The sequence below is a fragment of the Falco punctatus genome (genome assembly GCF_963210335.1).
Source record: "Falco punctatus genome assembly, chromosome: 10".
NCBI lineage: Eukaryota > Metazoa > Chordata > Aves > Falconiformes > Falconidae > Falco > Falco punctatus.
In genome coordinates this window covers 18,638,531-18,654,247 of record NC_137590.1, presented here as the reverse complement: position 1 = coordinate 18,654,247, position 15,717 = coordinate 18,638,531, and the positions used below count along the sequence as shown (strand labels likewise).

Here is a 15,717-nt window from a genome sequence, read left to right as displayed (position 1 = left end):
TAGCTCCCCAGGCAGATAATACCTGTCCAGGGCCACGCTGGGCAGGTGGGAATGGCTTTTCTCTTTGTGTTAGTCCCCGTGTCCTGTTACAGTGCTGAAGCCTGTCTTGGGTTACCCGGGGGGTGTGCAGTGTCAAGTGATAGCGCCTTGCAGTCTGCTGCTGTTGAGCAGCACATTTCTCCAGCCTAACTCATGCTACAGGTAGTTTATCTTGCTCCAAAATCCCTTTTCCAGCCCTGTACCCTGACAAGTTTTGGTCTTTCTCAGAAATTAGTATATTGAGGATGGGGTGGGCAGGTTGGAGCTAGCTGGCTGTGTCTCAGAGGTTTGGATGTGAATGAGTGCTGCCTCCTGCCAGGCCAGCATCTTGAATCTCTGTGGTGCCCCTCCATGTCCTACCTCTCCACTCTGTGGCCCTGCCGGGGGGCCAGCCTGGTTTTGGATCTGCCAGGCACTTCTGTGCCCCAGCATTTGAAGTGAGAAGCAAAGGCACACAAAGGGTTGGCCAGGGGTGCTGAAAAGTGTCTGAGCACCACAGGGATGGACATGGTAGCTAAACAGAGATGGGCTGCTCTGAACGCTGCTGCAGAGCTGCTTTCTTCCTACAGCCCCATGAGAAACCCACTGTAATCGTTAAACTGCTCTTAACTCTGTAGCTTGTCATGGTTACACTACCTACCTAATCTGTCAGGAGAGACAGCACTATCTGATCACCCATGAAAGTAGCTTAGATGAATGCCTGCAGAAGGTCCACCTGGGTGGCACCACAGAAAGAGGTGGCAGAAGCCTGCTGTGGGAAGCACTATGCAGAAATGCTTCCTTCCAGCCCTTCCCTTGGCTTCTGCTGGAGCCACACTGGTCTCCCCCGACAGGCTTTCATCTAGGTTCAGAACAGATGCCAGTAAGTGGAGAAGCAGTTTAATTTATTTATGGTATGCATTAACATTTATTCAGCTGGTTGCTGTGCATTGAGTAAGGTGGCAACTTGATAGGTGCCAGCCATTCCCCCTGCTGCCAGCGGAGCTGGGGCTTGCTCTGTGCAGGCAGCCACAGAATATTCCAGAATGTGGGGCTGAACAAATGTGATGCTGTTTTGCTAAGGGGGGAGGAAAGGATGAGTGTCCTGCTACCATGACAGCCAGGAAACTCCACTAAGGACAGCTGAGCACCTAGAAAGTGTATCCAACTCTGGTAGGGACAGAGCCAGGGGAAGATCTCTCAGGGCTTTACACCAGTTTCTTTGGGGGCTGTGTCCTGTGTGGACCTAGATGCCTCTGTGGGTTTCACTCTACATCCTTGAAACCCCCCAGAGCAGATCCTTCGCCCTTCTCGTCGAGTTGGCTTTCTGTCCGCAGCCTGAAGCTGCTGCTCTGCTTCACAACGATGCTCTTGCATATCACTCTCCAGGCTCTCACCTGAGGTGGCTTTAATACTGCCAGTGAGTCCCTGTGGATACTGGGGACCCCTTGGCCCGCAGATAGCAGTCTTGTACCTGCCGTCGGCACTCCTGTCGTGTTAGGCCAGTAGTGAAGGCTCAGGCTGGGTTAGCATTTAGAGCCAATGTACCTGAGCTGATGGTTCAGTACATGCCCTCCTTCCTTCCATACCTCTTTGTGGTCAGAGGCACTTGACTGTAGAAAAAACATCTTAAGAAAGCTAAACCCAAGGCCTTGTTCACCTAGGAATAGTATTTAGACATCTGTGTGCATTGGAGAACCTGTGTGCATTACCCAGCAAGCTTAGAATGCAGCAGGAGTCTGTGCGCTGCGAAATTGGGAGTTGATTTCTATGGAGGCCTGGCTATGTACGCAGGCTGAGGGTCCAGCCTGATTACACTGGAGAAAAATGGAAATACAAAGTCTTGCAAGTTCTGAACGTTCCTTAGCAGCATCATAATCACATAATCAAGGCCAGCTTGGCCTGATGTGATTTGTTTCATTATGAAACGTAATTCTCCCTGGAATTTTAGTTCTTGCCTGCTGTCCACCCCCAAATGTGCCAGCTCACAGCAGAAATTAATGTTGGGGGAGGGAGGGTCTGAGTGCAAAGGGACCCAGACATTTAAATATTGCTTTAACACCTGCTGAGTGTCCTTTGATAAAGGCGTGCTGAACTAGCGGGGTAGTTTTCAAGTTCTGTCAAGCAAAAACCCTGTGGATGTATACTCATGCAGTGCTGGGCTGATCCCGCCAACAGCCGCTGATTTATGCAGTAAATGCCTGCAGACCTCATACTGTGCTTCAGAGGTGGCAGGGAAGCCATGGGCAGCTGGATTACTCCTCTTGAGGAGCTGGCCCATGGACTTATGAGTGTCATTTAAGGTTTGCTGGAATTTGATCAGAGAGGTCCCATCCCTGGTGAAATTTGTTTTTAGGGTGTGTCCATGCAAAAAAATTTAAAAGATGTAACTCAATGTCGAAAACTACTTACTTGAGAAAACGTGTGTGTGTTAGAGGCAGTTTGTCAGCCTTTCCCTTCACTAGCTTTTGTGGGAGTCGTTGCGGGGTGCTCCCTGCTCACCTTGCAGGGCACCAGGTCAGCCTTGAGCTCCCAGTTCGGTCCCCTGAAACCCTGGCCATCCACAGCCCTGGGCTGCCTCCACCCATGGGTGCTAACCTGTGCATGTGCTGTATTTCAACGCAGTTGTCAGCTCTCGGTTTCGTTTTTACACAGTGCTCTATTTACCTTGTAACTATAATCTTTCTGGCCTTGACTGGATCTGCAGGAGCTTTCAGTGCATGGAAAAGAAGTGATGCTGTTAGCGGTAGGAGGAGCCTGTCTGAACTAGCAGTCCTGTGTGCAAAATGGTGCAGCACCTAAACATTTCCATGCCTCACCCTCTTGCTGCTTTCGAGGCTTATCTGGTGTGCTTTCATCTCGGGACAGGTGACTGACACAGTTCAAACCCCTACTTGGCACCTGCCCATCATGCAGCACCCAGGCCACAGACAGCACCAGCCAGTAACACCAAATTTCTGTTTTACCATTATTCCCATATTGCACTTCTTTGCAGCTAGTTGAAGTTAGCAATGACTTTGTTTAACACTTCATCCACTGAGTACAGCCCCCTCCTTCCCAGGCAAGATAAGTCACTTGTGGGACACTGCTCTGGGTCACTCCACCCTGATAAACCTCCAGCCCAAACCCTTCAGCAACCAAAGTTGCTTCCCAGGGACAAATAAACCACCTTCACCTCGTAGATGTAAAGGGAAGTTTTCTGATCAAATATAAGCTCTCCAGCGAGGGGTGCATGCAGCCTGTTCGTATTCGATTTAAGCATCAACCAGGCAAATCGACAGCTCTCAGGTGGGAAAGTGTGCAGGCTCGGGCTCCCCAAAAGCCCCCAGTGGTCCCCCAGACAAACCCCCATCTCATCCAGGGAGTGACTGTGGGAGGTGACTTCTCACACATGACTTTCTGCTTGTTCTGCCTGCCCCACAGGGCAAGTCTTCACCCAGGATGTGTTAAGAGAGCTGCTAGGATCGGGAATAACTGTTACTGATACCTAAATGTTCCCTGTGGCTCTTCATCCAGTGACTCACTGGTTCCACTGGAGCTGGGGTGGTTTATAAACAAGCTGCGTCAGGCTGTGCACAAGCATTCCCTCTACTAGCAAAGAGCCAAAGGGCACTGGAGTTTTCATGGTTCACTGTGTAGTTACAAGAGGATAATCATTAACCTGCTGAGGACAGTCTTTCTTTTGTTAGGCCCTTTATCAGGTTATCTTGCTAACATAACTGGAGAGGATCTGGGTGACAGGTGGGGGTGAGGGAAAGCAATGTTCTGCAGAGCTTGTCTCGCAAAATCACAGCTGTCCCCAGCATGGGAGGCAGTGGCACGGAGGTGAGGTGCATTTTTGCTGCCACATCAAGGCCAGCCTGTTGCATTTGGAAGTCTGGATCCACGCTGCTTTGAGTTCCAGCCTAAAACCCCAACAGCCGCATTCAGATCTCCAGAGGTGCTTTTGCTATAGCAAACTTTAGATGTGTTTGTGGGCATGACTTACCGTACAGGTCCTTTGCGCTCAGCTTGGAGGCTCCATCTGCTCTGCCCATGCTGCCACTGTAAAAGAAAGAAGACACAAATAAACAATCGGCTCCCAGATCTTTTTAACATCTGCTTTTGCACTGCAGCTTGTGCAGTAATCAGCACAGCAGCTCTGCAGTTGTCCTGAGAGGGACCAGCGGTGCCCTCCTCATCACATCCACCAGACATGGTACAACTCCATTGTACCAGGCAAAGCATTTGCTTGTCTGACCGCACCAGCGGCTCTCTCTGCAACCCTAGCTGTTATCCACACCACTGGCGCGTGTCACTAAACCCAGCAGCTGGAAACAGGAGACAGAGAAGCCCATCTAGGCCTGTCCCCACTACAGTTACCTTCCTACCCCGTGTCCCCTGGAAGGACATCGCTTCCGGAGGGGCTGCTTTAAGGACAGTGGCTCCTAGTGTGTGATAAGGGGGCTCATCACAGGGAGCCGTACAGGTAAATGGAGGCCCCTCCACATTGTACCCAAGTCCACCTGAACCCGAGGCAGTGTAAGTGCCAAGATTAAGCTGTCTTATTAATGGACCTCTTTGAGATGTGCTCCTTGAAGGCAGGTGCTCAGATATAGAATGTGTCCCATGTAAAAACGTGGAAGGACATAATTGTGTATGAACACTTGGGTTTTGGGGTGTCGGGTCTCTAAGCATGGGTTGCATCCCCTGTAGGGCTCCTACCACAGATGCCTGGGTTGTGCCTAGGAGTGTGCAGCCAGGAGATAACGGGGTTTTCTCCAGCTCAGCCCTGGCAGAGGAGGATCAAAGCCAGACCTCAGGGTTTCAGGCACTGTAGTCGGGCTGTCCTGCACGGTGCAGTGAGCCAGTGGGTGGCCAGTGGCTACTTTCTGCTTTGTCACCATGTCTCCCTGAGGGCAGGCAGTGCTTCATGGTGCTCATTCACTTACACTCTGCTCCCCAGAGACCAGGAGTGTGCAGGAAGGAGGGAGAGAGCTGGTGGCTCTGGCTCCGTCAGAAAGCTGCTGCAGCCCTTAAGCTGCAGGTGGAGGTCCTCCTGGTGTTCCCCTCCTCTTTCCACCTAATGCAGCTTTACCAAGGTGAAGCAGTGATGCTGGCTGTAACCACAGCTTGTGAGGTGCCCAGGAAGGGTGACTCAAACACCAGAGACTTAGGGGGCAAGTGGGACTGCTAAGAGCATCCCCCTGGCTGGTAGGAAGGAGTGGTGGTGCCAGCTGTGAGATGGAGAAGCCCGCCACAGAGATCCTTACTTTGATGAGCCAGGGTTGCTGCTGAGGGATCCCTTGAGACTCATGTCGCTTCGCAGGACAGGCAACTGCAGCAAAAGCAGAAAAGATAGGATTAGTCATTAGAAAACACAGTATTGCGTGATTTACCCATGTACATGCTGCCCTTCCTGCCTCTGATTTAGGGTCTCCAAGCAGCAGTGTGGGCACATGAGAGCAGTCAGGTGAGCACAACAGGGTTTCCTTGCTGCTCCTCCTCACCTCTCACAGCTCTGACCTGGGCTGAAGATGACACGTACAGGGATGCCTTTCCGAAACCTGTTTCCACCTCTCTCCTCTTGCCTGTCCCTTCCAGGCACACGCCAGCTTTGTGGTATTTCAGCATGTCTTTTTCTAGCAAAGCAGCTCTGCCTACCATTGCTGTGGCCTTTGCCTTTATGGTCTGTCAGAGGCCACTAACAAACATATGGATCTCTGTGGCCATGTGCTTATGACTGTTAAGTGTCCTGAGTCTTTTTTCAGGCCTACAGTACCATTATCTTTTGTTATGTGGCAATTTCAAGCTCTATACCAGCTGGAAAAGTATCTTTACCAGGGTATTACCCGCACAGGGAAAAGTGAGATAATTGTGATTACTGCTCCACTGGCAACATAAGGATGGAGAAACATTTACTGCCTTGGCTGAGTGCTTGGTGAGAGGCAGGCAGACTTTGTGCACAGATACTTATTTTTCCTCCCTCCTCTTTCAGATGAAAATTATAAATAATGTGAAAGAAGATGTGAGGGAGATCCAGTCACTGGTCTAAGAGCAGAACTACAAGGAGGAAAAAAGAAGGGAAAACAAGGTATAATAGAACCTCAAGGGATGCTTTGTATTGGCATCCAAAGTATTCACATCTGCTCCAGTGCATGACTTGAAAGAAAGCCAAAACAAAGTCTTCATGGTTTTTTATTCACTTTTTAAAAGTTCAGCGGGCCACCTGCCTGGGGGCTAGGCACTCAGCACCTTTTTTGTGCTTTGCCTGGGTTAGCACATGCTCACCTCATTATAAAGTTGTCAGAAATCAAAGATATGGCTTTAAAATACTCATTGTTGGCCAGAAGGAAGAAATTCATTAGTGTCTTCAGTGGGATTTCCTGTGCGGGGACCTTTGAACGTGCTTGGCATGTGCTGTGGGGCCACTGTGACAGCCATCCCTGGCAGGCCGTGGAACTACCTTGCAAAGGTTTTTTTTATCTGAGTTTAGGCTAAAGTGTGTGTAATCTCCAGGGAACACTTCAGTGTCATCCCTGGCACCTGGGATTTCCCCTCTGGAGGCTGACTGTCTCTGCTGCAGGGCTTGTTGTATCGTCAGCAGAGCTGCTGACGTTTTTATTCCTTGTGTTTGAAACAGTCATTTGTGGTATTTTGCTCAATGTGTTTCAGCCTGAGGTGAGGACAGATGCAGAGTTTTCTCACAGATCTTAACAAAACTGCGTGTCTGTCAGAGGGCTTGCAGAGGTCCAGCTCTCCAGGTGAAGCAGACTGTTTGTGTGCAACACTGCACAGTTGCATGCCGCTGCAGCATTGTGCAGCCACACACCCACACGTGTACACACAGGCTGTATGGAGGACTGCAGTATGTTTTGGGCTCAGCCTTATGGCTGTCAGCCTGCTTTGTGTCACAGTAACACTCCTCACCAGTGAGATGCTGTTAGAAATTACAGTGAAGTGCATTTTGTAGCTAGTATATTAAATTCTCCTTTTCGTCTCTGGCGGTTGATGCTAAAGTCTGTGCACATGCATCCACACACGCACAGATACAAATTCATATACACGTTAGAATAGAAACTTGGTGTTCTGCCAATCCCCTGAGTGTAATAAAACCCATCCCTGTGCCCAAGCTTGGGTACCTGTGAATTTTTCCTCTGTTAATAGCTGTCTGCTGGTTTCCTTTTACAGTCCTCAAACTGTTCCTATCTCCCAGATCTCCATGTGCATTAGCATAAGATACCTAGAAGAGGGAATGCATTCTAATAAACCCAGCTCTGGTCTGTTTACTTTATAGCAGCCAATCACTTTAGTCCCACGGCTGGTGATTGTAGTTGGGAATGTTTCTGCATATTAATGTAATATTTCTGGCTGCCTTTCACTTGCTGCCCCAGGGCTGTGTCCTTAATGGACTGAAATCCAGGTTACTCCAGCAGGTAAGTGCCACACGGTTTGGCCTGTGGAGTTCAAAGCTTGTGCCCAGGCCCCAGCCATGAAACGACAGGAGGAACTAGGGGTGCAGCCAAGGTCACCCTGTTTTTTGTTTCTCCTTCATGAGCTCTGTCCAAAAGACAAACTCTGCCCAAAAGACTGGCCCTGCTTTTAGAGGAACCCATCTGGTCAAGCCCTCTGTGGCTGCCAGAGGAGCAGACCCCATGGCAGTGGCAGGGGTTGCTGCTCAGCTTTGAGGGTGAAGCGGGTCCAGCCATAAAATGAGCCGATTCTTTATCTCATGGTAGTTAATAAGTACTGACGGGATAAGCTGGGCTTATCCCTAGAGGAAGGCAGGATAAGTTACCAGGTACCTTGGCTGGTGGAAACACCACTGGACCCCACAGGTGTCAGAATGACTTGCCCACACGCTGCTTGAAGTGTGCGGTGGGAACACCCACCACCCACAAAACAGCAGAAAGGTTTTGTGCCACTTGCAGTCTCATTTATACCCTGATGCTCCAGAGTCTTCTGCCTGGCCAAGCAGAAGCTGTAATGCATTAGCGCTGCTGACGTTTCAGCAAGGGGCTGATTATAAATTGCTCCTTCTGACATGTCCAATTGAGTGATCCTTGGTCTGTCTCAGCATTCGTAACGCAGCAAACCCCAGTGTCCTCCCTCCCTTTCCCAGTGCCATTGGAAGGTTGCCCTCCCTTCCAGGGTGCTTGTATCTGAAAGAGGACATGCAAGTGGAAGTGATGTGTGTGCCCCTGCCAAGTCAGCTGGTCCTTATCCTGCTGGGCTCCCTTCTTTTTATTTATTCATGCTATTTTTGCTATTTAACCTTTGCCTGGCTCTCCCTGCTGCATTAAGGGCCATGTCTGTGTTTAGACTTGTGTTAATCGAAATGAGGGTGTGGTGTGATGCTGACCAAGTTAAACCAGGACAGAGCCTCATGCCAGAGCTCTTAATTCACTTTAAATTGCCTGATATTAATTGACTCCTAGCTGGTAAATGGGGGGACAGATGGATGGACAACATTTCTGAGGGGTTGGAGACTTTATGATGATACTTTATAATTTTGCTAAATTGAAAGACAACTAGAATCGAGTAAGGTGAAGAAAGGGCTGAGAGTACTTCACCTCTAAATGCAGGCAGAGCCAAAGACGTGATGTGAAAGATGAGATGAGGCTGCAACCGAGTGGCTGGCTTTCCCCAAGTTTCCCCCTCCCCATGGGGGCATCCCTAAGAGCTTCCACCATCCTGTAACCGCTGACAGACACGTTGTCTTCTCCTTGCTGTCATTTCAGCTGTGGCTTAGGTGTTGCTGATTAGAGGGTTCCTGATCTCCCTCTTATCCCCCTTGCAGGGTGTGGCTGCTTTCTCCTCCTTACACAGGAGGGGAAGTGAGAGGCAGATTTAGCCTGCGATGTGTGCCTGTGCAGGGGTTGCCTTTGGCTCACCCTTATCAAATCCAATTTTGAGACCATCACCTGCTCTGTTGATGGTGCAGGGCAGCGTTTCTCCATGGGTCACCAAGCAAGCTGGCTAAGCCATGAGCATAGTGTTTAATGGGACAGGGGCTCTAGCAGCTACGCCGGGCTCAAATAGCGGCCGTGGGGGCAGATGGCAGTACTACATTTGGGCTGGGGGGACTTACAGGAGAAGCTTAATTGCCTGTCTAAAGCCTGGCTCCATGACCTATCCCAGGCCAGAAGATCTCATGTGCCTTAGGGAGGCCAGCAGACAGTGCCGTTGAGGTGGGTGATGTCTTATTGTACTTTAAAACAAAGGAAATCTTACTCCCTGAATTTCCGGACAATCTTATCCTTGGAGGTCAAATATCCTTCTGAAGACACACAGTCATGATAGGAGCCTGGCATTGTTGTCTGTGCTACATTTCAGTACTTTTATATCAAATGGAAGCGGGCCATGCATTGTTTTGACTTTCTTTGAAGAGCGAGCTGCAATGTTGCAAGGGTGGAGAAGTGCAGTGGGAGGGGGAAAGAATAACAGTGCTCTCTTCTCTTTGGGCCGGTCCCTGCTATTGCTTTACATTATTTTTATTAGGTACACTTTGTCCTTGTTTGCTGTGGGTCATACATTTTTGTTTTTGTAGCACGTGGAAAGGGATTGTGAAAAATTCTGGATTTTGGGTGAAGATTGGACAACCTGAAAATATGGAATACTAGTGTCTTTTTTAGGGCTATTGTTATTATTGTCACTTTTAATAACAATAGCAGTATGTGAGTGTTTTTCATCATGGGTCTAAGAGTACCCTTAAGACTGTGATCAAGTAGAGCATGCTGGGGAAGGTTTGTTGGTGCCAGAGGCCATTACGATATATGATTGTAGCAGTGGGGAAATGCTGATCAAAACACAACAGCTTTTGCTGGAACAACAGTAGAAAGATATGGCAAAAACCTCAAAACCTTAAAAACTGCCCAGTCACCTAGGAGTATGGGGTTTTTTGCATGCTCTAACCCATTTCCAACAGACCTTGTCTTTGTTTCTGGTGTGCCCTGTGTGACAGGACTTTTGAAATGCCCATGAGCTAGTATTTGAAACGTTTTCCTACCTGGAGCCATGGTACCCATACTGATGGCTTAACTGCTGTGTCACAAAAAGGGGTCACATAAGGTTTGATATCTGTAGCCTAAAGTGTTCCTTGACCAGGCTGGATCACCTGGAATGATGCCAATGTCCCTTATGCCCCATCAAGTCAGCCCAAAGGTGGTGGTAGGGAATGGCTTGTGGAGTGGCTGGAAGAAAACGGGCATATTATGAGCAATCCAGACTGAATAACTTGGTTGTAATAACAGGCTGCAGCCCTAACAAGCTGCAGGTGTTGTGAAGGACATGTGCAAGGCCAAGGGAGATAAGGAGGCTCTGTATTCACAGAGAGATAAGAGAATTGGACAGAAAGATGAGAAAAAACAGGATGCCTGCACAAGGGGGGAGCAGCATGTGGGTACCACACTGGGACCAATCATAAGGGAGGTGGAAGCGTGTGAATGAGTAGTTTTAACCTATCACTTTTTACATAACAGAGCCTACGTAGTGTGTGTATCTTTTGCTGAGAGTATAAATTGCTGTAAGTCTTTTAATAAAGTGGCACTAACTTGATCACATTGGTCGTATAAATTGTGTCTGAGCCTTCTGCGTCAACAATGGCTCTGTTCTGGAGCACGTGTGAAGTGCTTAAGGACGTGGTGAGGGAAGTCTTTGCACTAAGTAGTTTATGGGACTTGGGCACTGGTGAAATAAATGCAATGGAAACACTGCCTGGGGGTCCTGCCTGGGATAGGAGGGGGCAGGTATTATGAGGGTGCTGCTGTCTCTGTGTGTAGCCTGTGCCAACTGGATGGGTCAGGCAGAAATGCTAAATTATCAAAAGGCTCGGCGAGTAACATAAAGCATTGGTTAGAAACATTAGCTGGCGACCACATGATGTTATCTAAACTTCCCAGGACAACAAAGCGCCGTCTGTTAGGGTTGCTGAGTGTTTTCATAAGGGAATGTCACGCTAGTGAAAGCTGTTTGACAGACTGTCCTGCAAAGCTAAGTCTGCTTGTACCCACACGAGCAAAGGGAGCACAGGCACCGCAATAGAAGTGCCCTGCGCTGTCTGTGCTCCAGGCAGCGTCCCCAGCCCCTGAGAGCATCCCGCTGACTCCCGTCATCTGTCCTGCCCACTGCCATCATATTGAAGGACCTGGCAGATAGGAAGACTACAATCCCATATCAGTCCACTAACAGAACGCCCTTCAGGTGTTGGTGAGGCACTGGGATCTGGGTGCTCAGTGCTCCTCAGGTGGCACCAAGAGAGCTAAATTCACACAATCTAAAGATCCCTAAAAGTGCTTGTGAGATGGACCCTGGAAACCCGTGGCAGACCTGAGAACTTAACCTGGGTGTCTTGTGTCCTGGCCCAGCCTCCGGATGATGAAACCACCCTTCTCCTGATTTGGTTGCTTTTCTGAACCTGCCAGTAAGGATGCCTGTCAGGGCTCACCAAAAGAAATTCAGACCTGCTCAGTAGGATGTCTACCAAGAACATGTACTCATAAAGAAAACCATCTTTGGGTTAGTCAGAAAGCATCAGGGGAAACCCAAATCCAGAGCAAAGAAGCTGCCAGCCAAACAAATGAACAGGTTGTTGTTGTTGCTGCTCCTTAATAAAAGCAAGGAAGCAAGGATCTTGTCCCATCTGAATTTCCAAACCCTGTCTTTGCAAATCAGGCCTTGCAAATCATGGTGGTTCAGTGGGACCAAGTCAGAACTTCATGACTCTTTTATCGATTTAACCTGTCGCTGGGGATTCCTGGAGAGGGGAACCGGTATTTCTCTGGTGACCCTCGGAGTCCCCATTCTTATCTGTGTTGTTTGAAATGTTTTTACAGTGCCCCAAGTTTTGGGAAGTGGTGAGTCCTGCTCTTCTTTCCTTCCTCCCTCCCACCCATGGCAGCCTTTCAAGTTATCTTTGTGGTGATGGAGGCACTCGAGATCACAGGTCACTTTGGGAAGATGCTAGCCCCTGTGGAAGAGGTGAGCATGAATGCATGTGTAGTTTTAGGGTGTGCATAGCACGTACCATGTTACAGCAGTTAGTCACAGGCAGCGGGTACAACCTGCTGGGTGTCTGGAAGAAACACTCCCTGTTCTGTACATGCGATTTTTCACGTTGTAGGGATTCTCCAGGGGACAAGCACCTGGATAAATGTAACCCAACCCAACAGGTCAGTGCAGGTCTGAGCAGAGAACAACCAAGTGTTCTTTAGCCTCCATGGGGGAAGCAGTAGCAGCTTTTCTAGACTGAGGCACCTTAGATCTACAGCCACGCCTCTCCCAGGTCTGATGGACCCCGATTACCACTTTTTGTTTGGGTCTCCCCTCCTTATGCGTGGTGCCCTTCCATGCTGTGCCCAGATATTGCAGAGCATCAGGATAAGATTCATACCCGTTGCTGAGGTTCACACCCAAGTAGCCTGTGCCTTGTTCACTTGCCTCCTCAGAAGCAACAATTTGTGCTTAAAAAAGTATTTCCTGAGAAAATGTTTAGGTGGACTTCCCAGTGCTGAGAGGGGAACGCCCACAGGCTTGTCCAGCAGCTGGCCTTGGCATGAGCAGTCCCTGGGCAACCACACAGCCCTGCTAGATTGCACTAGAGGTTGGGAAGCAATGCTCAGAAACAAACTGATACCACGGAGCAGAAGTGCCCATCCTTACAAATTCCTGATGGGAGATTCACAAACCACCTAGAGAGACTGTGGGAAGTTACCCCCCCATGTCCTGCTAAGCACACACATACAGCTTGTGCATGGCTCTTTCCAGTCCGTAGGTGATACGCAAACAGACCTTAATTTTGGTCCAGGTGAGGAGTCCAGGCAGCACTAGAGGCTCTCGGCACGGGAGAGGAAGGCTCTGCAGGCTCGTTGAACCAAACTAGAAGTTTCTGTATTCCTGCCAGAAGGTAAAACCTTCTTTCAAGAAATACAAAAGCAAGTCTAGACAGTGCCTTGCTTTATAAATACCCAGGGAAAATGCACAAATGGCCAGTCTCCAAGATCTTGGATCTTGGGAAAAAACTGGAAACTCACTCCACTACCCTTCTCTGAAAGACTTGTTTGCAGAGTCCCTGTGCTGAGTCACAGCTCCTGAATTTACACTTTTCCTCTCTGTTGGAGGAATCCCGCAGAAGCTGGGTGGAGGAAAAACACGGAGCAGGTTTGAGCTTGCTGTGTGTCTGCTGAGCCTGTTTCTTGCCGGGGTACCAAGCTGAGCATTACCTACGCTTGGGCCGCAGTTCAGCTAGCTTGAGAACCAGGCCCAGAAATAATGAGCCAAATATTAATAGATGCTTTTGGAAGGATGGAAGGAGGCAGATAAGTGTACTTTGTATAAAAGCTCATTAAATGGTTTAAACTAAAAGACCCTAGTTCAAAACTACCCCAGTGGGAGAAAGTGTAATGTGAGTCACTGCACTCCCCAGAAAGAAAAAAATATGACGTGTTCCCTAGGCTTCCCAGGAAAAGAAGAGTGTTGTGGGGTATTTTTGTAGTTTTTTCCTCTGTCCTGTTTTTATTTGTGCCCACTTCTTCTCTGAGCAAAGCCTGTTCCCTTGCCCTGTGCCCAGCAGCACCCAGCAGATGGGAGCTGTGGGAGGCTGGTGCTGGCTGTGGAGCTGCCTGGGAAGGCTGGAGGGCTTCAGCCATCATGCAATGGTGCTGGCAGGACCTGTGGGCGTAGCGCGCCTGGTACCCAGAAAGTTTGCTGAAGAGATGTGCTGGTTGTTGTCATGCTGAAGGTGTCTCTGTCTTGCATCTTTATCCACCCACCCCCACCCCCCCCCCCAAAAAAAAAAAAGATCCCCTTTTCCTAGCCTGGTGCAAGACTCCAGGCACTGGATCACTGCTGGTGAGGGGGGTGTAGCTGTGATTTTTAGAAGGAGGGAAGGGTTTGGCGCCGTGACCGTGTCGATGAATGGGATCCTTTCTGTTTTCTCTGTGTAGCAATCAGGACTCGGACATCAGGCCAGTAAAAATAGGGAGTGACTCTCCACGTGTGTGTCATTCTAGAGCAGGACGGATAATGGCCCAAGGCACTACCCTGTTCTGCTCCAGCCCAGCCTGAAGGAGGGCGTTGAATCGCCTCCAAAGCACCAAATCCTGTGCGCAACTGGCAGTGTGCTCGTGTCTCCTGACTGCAAGTGCCGACCCCCAGAGCTGTTCCTCACGTGCACCTCACTGTATAGTGAGAATATCTCTTATTTCTTTTACAGCTTTTCCAGGCTCGAAGGCATTTGTGAAACAGCTGGGAGACTTGGCAAAAGGCTGGCACCAGAGGGGCAGCGTGGGCTGGTGGCCAGGGGTGGAGAAGGTGTGAGGGTTCCTGCTGTGTCCCTGCTGCTTCACACAGTGATGTTAAGGCTGAGGACACAGCAAAGTGGTATTCTTCATGGTGGGACTTCAAGGGAAAAAAGCAGATTTGCTCAGGGCTGTCACATCCATACTTGAAAGGTGGTGGTGTGTTTATGCAAAGCACCTGCAGCAAAACTGCTTCTTCCAGAAGCTTTAAAACTATCTGGTCCAGTGTCAGCTGCCACGTCCACACTGACAACATGCTGATAATACCGGGGTGCTCCTTGCTAGCTCCCGGTGGGTGTCAGTCATTTATTGCCAGCTGTGGATGTATAGGTAGGTGAGAGATTGGACTTTGCTGTCACAACTGTTGTGAGCTAATCACTCAAGTGCCTTAATTGTTCATTAAATGATTGCTTTAATGTGTAAGCGCTGTGACCCCACCTTGTATTAATACTGTGCAATGCTTACAAGCTAGCCTTAGCAGTCCTGGTTTGTTACTGCTTTTACAGGAGACCTGTAAAGCCTAACAGATAATTTTGGGAAGCCAATTCGTTTTCCACATTACTTCCCAGAAAAAGCCTTTAGCCCCAGGAGGCCCTGTGTTACTTAAACCTGGACATCACTTGCCTGGCTAGTGCCAGCCCAAACAGGGCTGAAATGCTTCAAGAAAAGGTGACAGGGTGGTGTGGCTGCTCCCTTCACCGACCCTCAGGAAGGGTGGAAGGACTTTGGTTTGTAAATGAACTCCTCCATGCCGACTGGTTCATGAGCAAGACAGGGGTGTTGATATCAGCGGGACATTTCCACCACCTCCTCCTAAAGGAAGGGCATTTTTGGTCACTCCCTGAAACGCTGATTCACTTGCCTGGCAGAAATTCAGGCATGTCGCCTGATGGTCAGTGTGCCAAGAGCTTTTTCTCCATTGGAGAAAAGCTTGTTATTAGGCTGAGAGCCACTTTGGGGGCCATGTTTAGCTTCAGTTTGTCTCCAGCATGGTCACCTTGAAGTCTCTGGGGTTGCAGCAAGATGTAGAACATGAATGGTAAATCCTGAACCAAGAAATACTTATTTCCCTGCGCAGGAAGGTCACACCATCCTATCTTTCCCCAAAGAAAGGGAGATGGCTGCAGCCTATCCCCTTCTGTCTATACCAGTGAGTACAGGCATATGGAGAGTGTATTAGGCATATGTATATATAGCAATACAGAGTATATTCACTCTGCTTCCTACTCCTAAATGTCCGCCTACAGCAGCTGGGGCTTAGGGAAGCTAATGCATCAATAATTTTCATTTCCTGCTGTAAAATTCACCCTGGGGTTTTTGCTGGGAGCGTGGGGCAGAAGATTTGAGGGAGGAGATTCATCTCTTGAAAATCACATTTGATGTTTAAGGCTTTTCCAGCTTTCTTAGGCTAATTACGACAATG

The 15,717-nt window shown here is 49.1% G+C and overlaps 1 protein-coding gene and 1 long non-coding RNA gene across 4 annotated transcripts in view; one reads left to right on the top strand and one right to left on the bottom strand.

Annotated features, from left to right (window-relative positions):
* The window catches only part of LOC308070372, a 73,574-nt gene that overhangs the window by 39,584 nt on the left and 18,273 nt on the right, over nucleotides 1-15,717 (top strand). The gene's annotated exons all lie outside the window — the stretch shown is intronic.
* EPS8L2 (EPS8 signaling adaptor L2) overlaps nucleotides 1-15,717 on the bottom strand; it is a 68,820-nt gene that overhangs the window by 39,238 nt on the left and 13,865 nt on the right. For 2 of the 3 annotated variants that reach the window (XM_080404146.1, XM_080404144.1), the window contains 2 exons: nucleotides 5,271-5,335; nucleotides 4,007-4,062 (listed from right to left, as the gene is read on the bottom strand). In XM_080404146.1, coding sequence (XP_080260272.1) covers nucleotides 4,007-4,062; nucleotides 5,271-5,314 — 100 coding nt within the window. In that variant the 5' untranslated portion in view covers nucleotides 5,315-5,335. Of the gene's footprint in view, nucleotides 1-4,006; nucleotides 4,063-5,270; nucleotides 5,336-12,786; nucleotides 13,709-15,717 lie in introns of those variants that run through there. The other variant, XM_080404145.1, reaches the window with a different exon arrangement.